The 15299-nt window shown below is 44.1% G+C and overlaps 1 protein-coding gene across 1 annotated transcript; it reads right to left on the minus strand.

The window, feature by feature from the left end:
- Positions 1-10402: 10402 nt before the first annotated feature.
- On the minus strand, positions 10403-12583 carry LOC308482617 (tigger transposable element-derived protein 1-like). The gene is made up of 2 exons (XM_081015883.1): positions 12274-12583; positions 10403-11626 (listed from the first exon to the last, which is right to left on the minus strand). Exon 2 carries the CDS (start codon positions 11607-11609, stop codon positions 10716-10718), a length of 894 nt encoding a protein of 297 aa, XP_080872009.1. The 5' UTR covers positions 11610-11626; positions 12274-12583; the 3' UTR covers positions 10403-10715.
- Positions 12584-15299: the final 2716 nt, after the last annotated feature.

Genomic DNA, 15299 nt, shown 5'->3' on the forward strand with positions numbered 1-15299 from the left:
GCAACATAGTGATTTCATGCCTAGGCCTGTTAGTGCTTGCAATTTTTCAATTTAAAGTAAAGCCTTTGTGCTCAACATACTTTAAAACTAGATCAGAGAGAGAGAGCTAAGTATAGAAGTAGAAGCCTTTACCACTTGCTCTAATTTGGACATAGTGCTTTAAACAACTTGTCTTCCCAAGCCACAGAGCAAATGAGTGGTCAAACCGGCACCCGTGATGTGTATTTTCTATTTCCCTAGCTGTTGCCTCCAGACCACTGTGCCTTGTAAAACCTAAATTAGGCGGAGTGCACGCCTTTCACTTTGTGGTGGCTCAGCTGGCAGGCTGTGGGTAAGACATCTGCATTTATTGCCAATCCCTGAAAATTGCACATTAGCACTTGCACGCCTTATAATTTAGCACCTAGTGGGCAAGGAGATGTGAAACTCTTTTGCAAGCTGGAAGAATGATGAAAGTGCTTTTGTTTTCCTTACCCATGCAAGCCATCAAATGAAAAGAAAAATGAAGATGGGAGAAACTCCTTCACAGAAACTACAGGTTCAAGGCTGCCATATCCCTTAGTCAGTACTCTAAATGGCTTAGCAGGAGTCTCAGGCAAGATGCGGGAAATGCTTCCCCAGCTCTGTAACTTGAGCATCCTTCTCCGACCTGGCACCTTCCAGATGTTTTGCACTACAACTCCCATCAGGCCTAGCCAACATGACAAATGGCTGGGGATGATGGGAGTTGCAGGCCACAGGTTCCCCCTGCTGAGGCTAATGGGTGTTGTAATCAAAAGCATCTAGCAGACACCATGCTGAGCAAGGCTGAGGCAAGGCTTTACGGTAGCTGAGTTCCCAGTTTCTTATCTGCTAGGGAGGGTGCCTTACAAAACACATACAACACCTCCACCCAATGAACAACGGGAATACATACTCCTGATCCCTAGGTTGGGTGCCCCAGAAGATTAGATATTGTTGACTTCATCAGTGTGCTCTGGAAACTAGCAGATTAGATATTGAAAACAATAGTCTATGGGTGCTAATAGTCATAGAGCGCTGGCTGGGGCTAATGGAATTTCAGTCTAGTAACATCTGAAGGGTGCCAGCTTAGCCCATGCTGCATTACCATGTAGAAGATGAATGTGAGACAAGTCATGCTTAGATGCTGGTTGCTTCTGCACATCAGGCTATTGTGGGCTTAGTGCTGTGCATGTGTGAAAGTTTGGTGCCACATCCACATAAGACATTATCCTCAAATGACATCCTGTATCACCCCACCATGATTTAATCCAGATTTACTATTTCTGCAGAACACTGCATACACTGTTAAGGGAAATTTTCTGTGAGATATTTCTCATATTATGAATAGCCAGTTTCCATGAATTCATCTGATCTCATGCCTACCTATATATATTATCTCTACAAACTAATAAACAAGCAGGCATCATTGGCACATCCTCACTCCAATATCACCAATAAATTATTTTCTGATTGATGTTCCGATTTATATAACCAATCCCAGTTGCTGACTCATCTACCTTGGGTACTGCCAGAAAAGGCTACACTGTTATGTAGGGCAATTAGCTTGTGATAATTCAGTTTTTTTAACAGGGATGGATGAATCTGTAAATTTGGACTTCTCTTAAGTTTCTCACTTTCTCAGCCTTAAGTTCCATTCTCCGCATTTCTGCATCAGTTTGCATTTGGTAAAACTCTTCATGAAAATAAACCAGCATCTTAGTACACGTTGCTCTTAATATGAACATTTTTGTATGCAATTTTGACCACTGCACAAATTTATATGAGGAATTCTTTTTCTAATACATTTTTGTGTTATTTCCACTACTATATGCATTTATATGCACACTTCTTCCTGATGTATACACTTTTATATACATTTTTTGGGGGATGCAAACTGGCTTCCCTTTCTCCCCCATTTCCCTTTCTCCTACTCTCCCATCCCTTCTTTCTGACACCCCTTCTCACTCTCTTTCTAACACATCTCCCTCTCTCCCTCATCTTTTCCACTCCATGAGCTGCCAGAAGAGGGACAGATACCTCTTGCCAGGCCTGATTACTTGCAGGGTGCTTCCCTTTTCTTTCTGCTTCAGCCAATCTGTCTTGGCTTTTCTCCATTTTCCCATGCCCTCCTTCTCTCCCTCCAGGCTCCCCGCATGAAATTAGGCTGAAGACTGCATTTCCCACCCCAGTTTATGACCAGATTATGTATGTGCACATTGCTTTGAACATTTGAAATCACAAACATCAAGTATTCTCTTTTTATTCTAGGCCTCCTGATGCTTGGTTGCCACTTTGGGGAGCTAACATTGGGATTTCATGACAGCTTGCTTCTAGCCCCACTGGATTGGACAGACAACCCTTCATGGGACCCAGAGACGTGCTCCCTTGAAGCCTGGTTCCTAGTGGATCCAGACATGTGCTCAGAGTCAGCCCCAAACCAATGATTTCTTAGCTCTTCATTTGAGTATCAACTGCACACCTGCGTCACCTTAGGTGCTGAGTGCTAACAGGCCTGGAGCTAAAGCAGGATCCCTACAAAAGAAGAGGACAGTATTAGTATCCTTGAGGGAAATCTGAAGCCTATATAAGTAATTTAAAACCACAACTCTGAAAGGGGCAATTCCCAAAGCCCACGAGGACTGAGCATTCTCAGTAGTCCCAGACAGTCAAAGGGAAAAGAAAAAAGGAGAACTCTTTTACTTATTAATTTATAACCCATCTTCTTCAAATAAGATCCAAACCAACACCAGCAAGTAGCCCCCTGGCCAGATTATTACTACCTGCTTAGTGCTGTTTACATCTGTAAAAGCAATATTTGAACTTGCTCCAGAGGTGTCATTACGCCCTAAGGTGGTGTGTATGCATGTCTCTGTGTGCCTTCGACACAATAGCCAGCATGAACAGATCACAACTGTTGATTATATCAATGTCAAAAACACACTGGGGTGGGAGGAGTCCCACATTCATGGTGATTCTTGGTCATGATGCTCTTGGGGCAGCTGTATGCGATCCTCCTCTCATTATTTTTTGTGCCTGTGACAGTTTTGGGGCAGTCATACTATTGCACTTACAGTCAGTGCATAATGCCCTGTAGCTTCCTGCTGACATGCCATAATTTAATAATTATTCCATCATTTCAGTAGTTTTTTTCTTTTTTTGTCCTGTTTTTTAGTGCTGGAGCCTGCCTGGACAGCAATAATATGTTCGCAATGGGGAAGCAGAATGAATTTTCCATCATATTGCTCAGAGGAGACAGGAGTGAGCGGTGCAGGTACATCACGTCAGAGACTGACATGTGAGAGCCTAAGTGCCTCCACCCTTGAAATCAGGCATTTTGAAGAACTATGAAATTGGATATTTGGCACTCGAATATGCAGTTTCACTTAAAAAACAACAACTTGTCCCACCCCAAAACTTTAGGTGCCTATAGGTCTCCTATCGTTTCATAAGGCCAACAAACTGGGTTAGCTTTCCCTTTATTGAGCTCACACGAAGATGGATTTGGTGGGGTGATGCCCTCTGGCTATAATTCTAGTAGGAATTGGTATGTCTTTGAATGTGCCGATGTGTGTTTGGGCCTGTCTGAAAGATGAAAGGAGTTTGTTTCCCTTTGATGTACATCGGTAACTTCTATAAATGTTAATAGAAGGTACAACATGATCATAAGACATGGGGAGGGGGAGGAACCAACCGTTGTCTCCCTTCCAGCTTCTCTGAGTAATCTGGGAAGGAGGAACCTCAAAGCTAGGTAGGGCTGGAGTTGACAAAGTATACCTAGAATTTACCTTGCTTCATCTTGTGACCACCATGTTCCCACTAATCCCCTGGCACTTCTGTTCTTGGCAGGCACAGATTCTGACAGGACAACCATCATCCTCCAGATAAGATCTAACAGGTTAATATCCAACAACATGGGGAAAGCGTCCTTCCCCCGACTTCCCAGGTCAGGCTGGGAAATGCAAAATGAATACCAGCAAGTGCTTTTGAGTCAAAAATGTGTTGATGTGAGTTGGAGGGGTAGGCTGTATGCCTGACCCCCCTTCTAATTCATGTATCCAGCACGGATTCAATTCCTGGAATATTCAGGCTAGCTTTCTGGTTAGGTAATGGTCTTCTAAGTACAGGCCATTAAGATAACAAAGGAAGTGGCTCTGTGCTAGATACCAAATGGGTGGGCTGTAGGCTAGGAGACAGAGCCATGCCTGATTTCTGTTGGAATCCAAGGCTGTGGCTATGAGGGAAGCCAGACCCTCTTGGGGTGTTTACTGCTATGAGCCTCTCCATTGTAGGCTCAGGTGTAAATAAACCATATACTGTATCCTAAAGATGCCACAGTCTCCGCTGTCCCTCATTCCAAGGAAACTGAACCCTGGGCAAGCACCTGGAAGCCCTGAATCTTGCATGGCTTGGAGACTGGGGTGGCATGCAACAGTATTACCATTCTTTGGTAGCCTGGCACTACCACTGGGCAAAGTGAAGCCACTCCCTCAGGCACGAGATGCTGAGGTGTGGCAGTGACATAGAGGACAGGGCTATGTGTGTCACTTGCCCTCTCCTACACTCCTTAAGCTAGCCTGCTGACCACTCCTGCTAGCTGCAGCAGTCTCGTGATTTTTCAAATCATTTCCTAAGAGACCTTGCTGTCATTACTAGTAGGGTGAGTAAAAAGAAACCCATTAAAACTTCCTCTTGGCTGACGTTGGCCCAAAGCATCGTCAAGCCTTGGAGAAAGGTATTTAAGTTTTTGTTGCTTACTAATTTTCAGAATTAAAGGGAAGCTTTCAAGAAAGCCAGTGAAATGAATCTTCGTGATGCTAAGGAGATGCTTGTCTGGGCTTGTAACATCCAACCACTTCGGTGTTTCATATATACTGGCACCCGATTTACAAGATCTGCAGTAATCTTTTAATGCACTGATCTTGAGAAAAGCTAGGTAAAGATTTTAAAAAAGGAATGGAATTGTCACAAAACATTTACCTAGGGATAGCTGTTTAATGTATCTGTTTTTGCCTCACTTTTCCCTTTAAACGGCTCTGGGTGTGTCAAGTTATCTCATTTTATCAGCACAACAACCCTCTGAGAAATGTTAAACTTGGAGAGATCAGTTTGACTTAGGTAACGTCTAGGCAACCTATTTATTGAGCAACAATCCCCATTTATTTATGGGAGACATTGCTGTGCCAAGCAATTGTTGTCCAACACTTTCCAGTGCATTTTCCTAAGAACATAAGAATCTGCTGGGTCAGACCAGTGGTTTGTACAGTCCAGCATGGTGTTGCTCACAGTGTCCAACCAGATGCCTGTGGGAAATTAGAAAGCAGGTGCATTCTCCCCTCCTGTGGCTTCCCACAACTAGTATCCAGAACTATTTCGACCTCTGTGGAAGCAGAGCATAGCCATATCCTCCATTTGTCCAATCCTCTTGGCCAAGTTGATGGCCATCACTGCCTCCTGCAGGCACAAGTTCCATAGTTTAGCTATGCACAGTTCCTATCACATTCCTTACTGTAAGACATTCATGGTTTTCTTTTTGGTTGGGGTGGGGGGGAGCAGTGTTAGGGCTGGAATTTCACAGATATTTTCTGAGAAGTCTTCTTTTTCACACATCCTAGAAAAAAGGATGCGGGTGGCGCTATGGGTTAAACCACAGAGCCTAGGACTTGCCAATCAGAAGGTCGGTGGTTCGAATCCCCGCGACAGGGTGAGCTCCCGTTGCTCGGTCCCTGCTCCTGCCAACCTAGCAGTTCAAAAGCACGTCAAAGTGCAAGTAGATAAATAGGTACTGCTCCGGTGCGAAGGTAAACGGCGTTTCCATGCTCTGGTTCGCCAGAAGCGGCTTAGTAATGCTGGCCACATGACCCGGAAGCTGTACGCTGTACACCGGCTCCCTCGGCCAATAAAGCGAGATGAGCGCCGCAACCCCAGAGTCGGTCATGACTGGACCTAATGGTCGGGTCCCTTTACCTTTACCTAGAAAAAGAAGGCCACCTTCAACAATTTTAAGAACATAAGAAGAGCTCTGCTGCATCGGGTCAATGGCCCATCTAGTCCACCCTCCTCACAGTGGCCAAGCAGATGCCTGTTGGAAACCCTCAAGCTTCTTGATGCCTGCTGCAACAACCTTTTGCTTACCTGTGTTTCTCGGCAACTGGCGTTCAGGGGCATGCCACCATCATTTTCTTCTAATAATGAGCATGGTTTGTTTTTTTTAATGCATTAATCTTTCTTAAGCTTCTTGAGATTGGTTCTCTTTTTGTCATGCCATTGAACACTTTCTATGTTCTGTGCGCATCATAATATTCTCTGCCACCATCTATCCATCCCTGCAGTGGCCACTATTCCTTGCCTCTCCCCCACAGTGCTAGATCTGGGGAATTGCAATGGATGCAAAATGGTAGCCCTGCTGCTAAAAGAGTCGCAGCTGTAGTAAAAAAACAGCCACCTCCAAACCAGTAAACTGTTGTCACTGCTAATGGTGAGTCCTGTCCTTGAGAAACTGTTGGAGATTATCCTACTCTCAAGAGAAGTTCCGTGAAATGGTCCCCACCCACCACACCGTTTCCCTGCCCACAAACTGGGAAGAACAGCACGGCTCACTTATTTGGACAACCACAGCACCATGCAAATTGCCAGGAGATGGGCAGAAAAAATATTTTTGGGGTGAGCCAGATCAGGCCCCCAAACTGGAGGTTAGCTATCCCTAGAATGGAGATTTTCAAGAAGTAATTTATGCATTTAGGCACAGGCAATAATTCAAAGACAAAGACAGAGAGCTTGTGCTGGATGCAAACGAGATGAAAAAGCAATGTTGTGATCTGAGAAGAGGCCACCTCATTCAAGTGTGTGACCTGAGTGAGGTACATTGGTAGCAGAGTATCAGGAAGATATTTGTTTTTTTGTTTCTGTGAGCTTTGGCACTGTTTTACAATTTTATGAGTGGCACATTTCCTTCCATAGATTTCATTTATCTCACACTGTGTGCTTTGAATCTGAAAAACAGAACTCCCAGTTGCTACGTCTTGGGCTCATCTTTTTGCTATGCTGATGTTTGAGAAGCCTTGTAGTAGTTTCTCGACTCTAGAAACTTGCCAATGTTTTTATGTGTGGACTGGCATTGTGCCCAGGCACTCTGTTACATAAGACTTCCCTCAATCACGTGAAGAGAAGTCCCAGTTACGGCTTGTCAGACCAAACTTGCATCTACCCACAACAAAATGCCACCACCAAACAGCATTATTAAAAGATATAAGAGGTGCCAAAATCAAGGTAGTTTGTGCTTATTTTTATTTTTTAAAATTCCCATCCACCTTTATGTCAACGTTGGCATCCTGATAATCTTAATTAGGCCAGGGGACTGAAGCTGAACCTATTACTCTGTTTCCTCTCACCCCATCTCCCCAACTTCTCTCTGAATGCTTCCTTTGAGACCATACAATTGAAATTCTGAACAGTGAAGGTTCTGTTGATTCAAATCTTGCAGTACAATGCTGCACAGATTTTATTATTCTTGTCATGTATTAAGCAAAACACAGCTCTCCCCTCATAACTCTTTCTGAATGAGGTTTTTTTTCTTTTCTGAAAGCCACTTCATCTTATTAGGCTTGTAACTGTTATGTCTTTCCAGTTCTCCAAATAACAAACAGTTGAATCCTATCCATGTTTACTCAGCAGTTGATCTGACTGACTTTGTAGGTGTAGAGTTTGCAGGCAGGCCCAACAAAGCTCTAGCTACAAGTTTTTCTCCTTGAACATCTGCTGAAGTTAATGGGACGACACATGGTGCATTATCTAACAGGCATAACACTTTGCAAGGTTGTGTTCAATCAATCTTTGATACCACCCCATCCACTCACCACGTCTCAGACCTTAAAGCATTCTTGGATTTGAGAGAATGGGATTCCTACTGCCCAGTGCCCAAACAACTCACTTACCAGTTACAGCTCTGACTTCAGGATAATTCCATAGTGACCAATGCAACATTTGTAAGTTTCTTTACATATTTTGTGTTTTATTTAGTATTATTTGAACTCCATTTAACACTGAACAATTTGTTTGTTAACTGGATTGATCTTCCCTACAAAAACAATCAGTATACCACAGTAAGTTGGAATACTTCCTCCCTGCAGTGTGTTTCAAAATACATGTCTAATGTAACAGTTTTGCAACTTTAAGAATTTGTAACTTGAATAAATGTTTTCTCTAAAAGTATAAATCATTTCCCCCATCTGTGGCCATATATATAAGGAGCTTGTGTTTCATGAGTAACTGTCAAACTTATGGTAATGTTTATTAGAAACTGGAAAAAAGGGTTTTCTGGCAAATGAGCTGTGACCAATCTAACATGATCATTGTAATATGTGTCAATTCGTGGACAGACATGCACTAATAAATGCCTCCAAAGCAAGGTCCTGAGCATATCACACTTTACTATGCATTCATAAGTTGCAGGTTGGCTTTAAGTTCATGCAGAAGATTGTAATGCCCATGGGAATTTTTACTTAACTCTGGCAACACCCTAAGGATTTATCATTTGCAGGGAAGACAAATGTCACAGAAGTCCTGCTTTAAAAAAAAAAAGATTTCATACTAATGAAAAAAATATTGCATCAGCTGGTCAACAAATTTTATTTTATGTTTCCCAGTCTCAAACTCAACAATAATGAAGTTGCCAACTTACAACTAAACTTCAGTGGCTGCTTCTGCACTTTCTTTCAAGATAATCACATTTCCCATAGGGACATTATTCCCTGTGTTTATGGTCTTTACTTTAAATTACATTAGAATTCATTTAAACTTTCTGTTCAAAACTGCCTTCAACCTTTTACAGGGTTGTACTGTTCTCACACACTTTTCCAACTGTACCAGAGTTGAAGTTACTGATAATTAAACTAAGGAACATATCTAATTACTAAATATATGAACACATAATTATATAATCTTTCTTCTGAAAGCAATAATATATGTCCATTCCCTTTGTCTGATTTGTCTTTCAGACTGTAAGCTTCTTAAGGGCAGACACCTGTCTCTTTCTGTGAAACTTTGTAATATGCCCTACATACAGGCCTGGATACCTTAGTTGGTTAGAGCATGGTTTTGATAACAGCAAGGTTGCAGGTTTGATCCCCATATGAGACAGCTGCATATTCCTGCATTTCAGAAGATGGGACTAGATGATCCTCAGAGTCCCTTCCAACTGCACTATTCTATGATGCTATGGTTGATGGCATGGTGCCAATAATTGGCTTTGGGGGCACACCTATAAAAAAATCCACCAGGATGAACAACTTAGGATGCAGCAGATCTCTGTTGGCAGATAATAAAACTTCGGAAAATAATAATATAGCATTTGTTAACTATATAGGAAAATGAAAAATAAGTCTATAGGTTGACATTTTCTGAAAACATTGATAGGTGGGAGCAGCTGGGCTGTCTAATGTCACAGAAATTGCTTGGAAAGGTACCTGCACATTTTGCTTTGTAACTTCTTTCCTAGGAAGACTAGAGACTTACTTTTAAAAAAATAATAATGAAAGGTTAAGAGTCTGAGGTCCCTGCTAGGGGTGCCAATGAAGGCATGCGAATGGCAACCTCTGGTATAATTGATTATGATTATACCCTTCTACAGTGGTGCCTCGCAAGACAAAATTAATTCGTTCCACGAGTTTTTTCGTCTAGCGAATTTTTCGTCTTGTGAAGCACGAAATCCCATAGGAATGCATTGAAATTCAATTAATGCGTTCCTATGGTCAAAAAAAGTCCAAACAAAGCCAAATTTGGTACAACAAGAGTTTATTAAGTGCTCTTTAAAGTCACACATACTGTAAAGAGCATTTCAAAAACTGAAGGAACAATAAATTAAGTTTCTAAACATGACAGAAAAACATTTAAAAATCAACAAAGTGTACAGTACATTTTCTAAGACTCTGGGGGACAACTCGAAGAAGGTTCCTCTTCCACTCTTTGCTTCTTGTTGAAGAACCTGTCCATGGTCGGCTGCTTCATCCGCCTTTTCAGCACCTCCCTGAAAGCGACATGACCCTCGTATCAAAAGTGTTCGCAAGGTCATGCGCCACGTGCTTGTCAGGGTGGTGCCGCTGTGCAAAAGCCTGCACATCCTTCCACTTCAGGCAAATGTCCCTCAGTTCTTTGGAGGACAGCCGTTCCTCAGTTGCTTCCTCCTCTTCCAGCGAGGCCTGCTCTTGCGCAGCCTCTACCTGCAGTTTGACCAGCTCCTGGGTGGTCAGCTCGTGGTCGTGCTCCTCCACCAGCTCGCTGATGTCCTCCTCTGTGACCTAGGCCCATGGTCCTCCCCAAGGCAACAATGTCCTGCACCACTGTTGACTCTGGTGCATCAGAGCCACTTGGTGCCACACAGTCCCGCCACAGGCTGCACCAAGCACAATTCAAATTTCTCTGGCTGATCCCGTTCCAGGCCATGGTGATCATCTTCAAGCAGGTGACAATGTCGAAGTGGTCCTTCCAGAATTCCCGCAGGGTGATGGTGGTGCAATCAGTCACCTCGAAGCATCGCCTGAAAAGCTCCTTGGTGTAGAGTTTTTTGAAATTGGCGATGACCTGCTGATCCATCGGCTGGAGCAGTGGTGTGGTGTTAGGCGGCAGGAACATGATGCTGATGAAGCTGAACTCCTCCAACAAGTCCTCCTCAAGGCCTTTAGGATGAGCAGGAGCATTGTCCATCAGAAGCAAAGCCTTCAGCGGCAGGTCGTTGTCCAGCAGGTACTGTTTGACAGCAGGGCCAAAAGCAAGATTGACCCAGTCCACAAACAGCACACGTGTGACCCAAGCCTTACTGTTGGATCGCCACATGACAGCTGCTCCTTGTCGACCTTGTGTTTCTTGAAGGCCCATGGGTTCTCCGAGTGGTACACCAGCAGGGGCTTGATCTTCAGGTCGCCGCTTGCGTTGGCACAGAAGAGCAGGGTCAGACGGTCCTTCATGGGCTTGTGGCCAGGCAACTTGGCCTCCTCCTGTGTGATGAAAGTCCTTTTGGGCATCCTCTTCCAAAACAGCCTGGTCTCGTCGCAGTTGAAGACCTGCTGTGGAACGTAGCCCTCCGTCTTCACAACCTCCAGGAACTCCGCTGCAAAGTCTTCAGCCGCAGAAACATCAGAACTGGCAGCCTCTCCATGCCTGACCACGCTGTGGATTCCAGATCTTGTCTTGAACCGGTCACACCAGCCTCTGCTTGCCTTGAAGACTTCTGGCTCGCCTGAGGTTCCTGGCTGTTCCCGGACGAGGTCTGCGTGCAAGGCCTTGGCCTTCTCACAAATGACGGCCTCAGTCACTGTGTCCCCTGCACGCTGCTTCTCTTCTAACCAGATGAGCAGCAACTTCTCCACCTCCTCCAGAACAGCTGGGCGGTTTTTCACGATCCTGGTGACTCCCTTGGCTGCATCAGTCGCAAGGATCTTCTCCCTCATCTTCAGGATGGTCCCGATGGTCGATGGATTCTTCCCGTACTCCCTGGCGAGGTCTGTCACACGCATTCCACCGTCGTGCTTCTGGATGATCTCCTTCATTTCCAGCGTAACCTTCTCCTTCTTCCCCTCGCCGGCCTCTGCAGCAGCAGTCTTCTTGGGTCCCATGGCAGCACAGCTCCTACCTGCGCAACCCCCCCCCCCAAAAAAATCAGTGCTTCACATCCAAAAAATTCAAAAGCACCCAGCCACCCACCACACAGAAATTCAAACCCCGAACCAAGTCCTTGAATTCCAAACACCCCAACCCAAAATCCAAAACCCCCCAAAAAAGATTTAAAAGTTTAACTTACCGAATGGCTGCAAAAGAAGTTTTGGAAAAGCTTCAAAAATACCAAAGTCTTCAAAAACCTCAACTATTCCCCCAGCCACCCACCACACAGAAATTGCAAACCCCTCCCCAACTGTTCCCCCAGTCACCCACCACACAGAAATTCAAACCCAGATTTTTTTTAAAAAAAAACAGCAGAGTGGCCCAATGGTCACAGAAAATCATAAAAATGCAGAAAAAACCACACAAGCTTCCACATTCTTGCAAACCCCTCCCCAACTGTTCCCCCAGCCACCCACCACACAGAAATTCAAATCCAGAATTTTTTTTAAAAAAACAGCAGAGTGGCCCAATGGTCACAAAAAATCATAAAAATGCAGAAAAAAAACACACAAGCTTCCAGATTCTTGCAAACCCCTCCCCAACACCAAGTCCTTGAATTCCAAACACCCCAACCCAAAATCCAAAAACCCCCAAAAAAGTTTTAAAAGTTTAACTTACCAAATGGCTGCAAAAGAAGTTTTGGAAAAGCTTCAAAAATCACCAAAGTCTTCAAAAACCTCAAAAAAGGCTACCACACCGCGTGCTATGAGTTGCTCCTCGAAGTCAAGTCGCAACTGCACCTCTTCAAGCAATGCACCCTGGGTATTAACGGTTTTACGAAAAAGGAAACAAACTTGCAAGACGTTTTCGTCTTGCGAAGCAAGCCCATAGGGAAATTCGTCTTGCGAAGCACCTCAAAAAACGAAAAACCCTTTCATCTAGCGAGTTTTTCGTCTTGCGAGGCATTCGTCTTGCGGGGCACCACTGTACTCCTGTCCAATGACTACCCATGATGTTATTGGGGCAGTTATGCGTGATCATGCTTTCAATACTATTTCTGCCTGCAAACATTTCAAGGTGGTCATACTATTTCATTTGCAACAAGCATATAACTGCCTGCCTGCTAAAACCCTGTAATTTTTCACAGCACAAATGTTCCTGCTTCTGTTGCACTGTGGCTACAGGAGCAACGCTTCAGATAGCAACAATGCGTTAACATTTCAGAAGCATCACAGAACAACTAATAAGATGGAATGGCGGGTGGGTGGTGCAATATAGATCCACTGCTAATGTGCTGCTTTTGTGTAAATGGCATGCTGCAGAATACAATCTTTCTAGAGGTGCCCAAAGATGCAGCAGTGCTCTCTTACAGAACTGTCCCCTGCACCATCTGGCATTGGCAAGAGTGGAACATGAATGCTGCAGTAGACGGATGGCAGGTCCAATCAAGGGTGCACAGTAGGAGCATTCACCAGTGTTACGTCATATGATATGCATGCTCTCTGCATGCGTGTTCTGAATTTGCAGCACGTCCCTTGACATCTGGGGGAAAGAATAGTTCTGTAAAAACTGATCAAATAGGTTCATCACAAAAAGCTGCATGTACGCAAAAACAGCTTTGAAGTTGCTTTTCCCCCAGACTACTGAGTGGTTTTAAAATATGTTATTTGTTTTTATAGGTTCTTTAGCTTCGTTTGAAAATCTATTTTGTAAGGGAAACAGAATGCTAGTAAAAATGCGAAAAACATCAGTAAATTTCATTCTACGGAAGTAGGTAAGATATGATTACTTGTTTAAGATATTGTGTCCTAATCCTGCCGGGGTGCCCTGAAGTGTATGGAGGGCTATCAGTCCTTTGCCTGAGTTAAATGTATAAAATTGCACTACCCTTCATTTATTTCAGAGGTTGCTAAAATGTGCTAATGTTTCTGGATTGCAACCAGTATTGCTGCACATGGTGGGACAGAGCTGAACTCCTGACATCACCATCACTGCTGTTTATATGGGTGGGGCAGGCTCCTGGGGTTGGGGGTCACATGGTTGCACTAGCACCAGCACTGGATTGGCGGGGGGGGGTCTCACTGGTGTAACTGTGTGGCCTCTGGCCTTGCCAGTGCCCCATTGCAGCCCCATCTAGGTAAGCTGCGCCAACAGTGCTGTCAGGAGGGCAACTTTGTCTGATCACACACTGCTACGGAGTCTACAGTAGGGGTAGTCAACCTTTTTATACCTACTGCCCACTAGTGCATCTTTCCTGATGGTAAAATTTCCTTATCGCCCACCAGTGCGTGATGGAAGAAGGATTCAGCTTGTGCCGTAGAACCCCCTACCTAGAATCCTGAAACGCCCACTAGTGGGCGATAGGGACCAGGTTGACAGCCCCTGGTCCACAGGCTGATGGGATTTGGAGTGCCACAGCTTAGCAACCCGCTGATTTTCTAACACAATTTAAAGGCCCCCAGAGTGGCTTAAACAAGATCTGCCTGCAAGTTTACAATCTAAAAGCCAAAATGGCACAAAAAAGGGGTGGTGGTGAAGGATGAAGAGGGACTTTTCCGACATGACTAATTATTGTTTTGCAAGTAAAATAATTGATTATATTGTTACTGGCCACCCTAATTTCTGCTGAGAAATGCACAAGATTCCAGGGGTCTTGACACTTAACCAGGGTTTTTGTTCCTTTGGAATGCGGCATTACAGAGACTGTAGTTTCTTTTTAAAAAAGGTTTATTTACACATATTTACACCTGAGGTTTTTATGTATCTGAAGAAGTGTGCATGCACACAAAAGCTCATACCAATAACAAACTTAGTTGGTCTCTAAGGTGCTACTGGAAGGAATTTTTGTATTTTGTTTCGAATGAGGTTTTAATGGCGTGCAGAGCATTACACCCCAAGGGTGTCTCTTGTTGCTCCCCTCATAGCTTCAGCAAGCTTGGGTCCACAGTGAAGGCCAGCCATGCTCCTCAGCCTCTGTGTGCAGCCTCTCACAGTGAGCTCCACATGGAGCTCTCCTCACTTCCTCCAAACCTGTTTTAAAAGGACACCTTTTTGCCTGTGGTGACATCACACTTTCTGTTACCCTGGCAACCTCCCCCTCCCAGCTTACATCATGAAACACTGAAGTCCTAAATCTCATGGGAGGAGGGGCTCACACTCCTTTGCTGCTTGACACAAGGTAACTCTTTGCGTCAATCACCCATCACTTTGCACTACATATATTTCTTCTTTCTAGTGATTTCTGGCCAAGAAAATGTGTTTTTATGAAGCCTTCCAAGTGGGTTGGTCCTATGAAGATTAATGGGTTGGGTAGGCCCCATTAATCTAATGCTCTGTGTGACCATCATCTTCCAGACAACCTGTTTTTTTATAATTCATTCTGTTTCGTTTTGAACAAGAATTTGCAGGAAGTTTATACTGTGTATTAAGCATTTGTTCTGATTTGTTTGTATGTGGGTGGGTCAAGTTACACCACCTTTTCAAGTGCAATCTTATGTCCCTTTCCTTACCACAAAAAGCTTGATATTTGAAAGTGGCTTTGTTGCTCAAGAGTGAAATCCATTTTGACTGTGCAGCCTGAATTTGCCAGTATGTTATTGAATCTCACCCACAAAATAGTGACTGCCTGGATTTGGCTCAGTGCCAATTTACTTGCCACGCTCACACAGATGTAGGTAGCCTCACTTTTGAAACTTTATAGAGCT

Source organism: Podarcis pityusensis, assembly GCF_964106645.2.
Source record: "Podarcis pityusensis genome assembly, chromosome: 8".
NCBI classification, from domain to species: Eukaryota; Metazoa; Chordata; class Lepidosauria; order Squamata; family Lacertidae; genus Podarcis; species Podarcis pityusensis.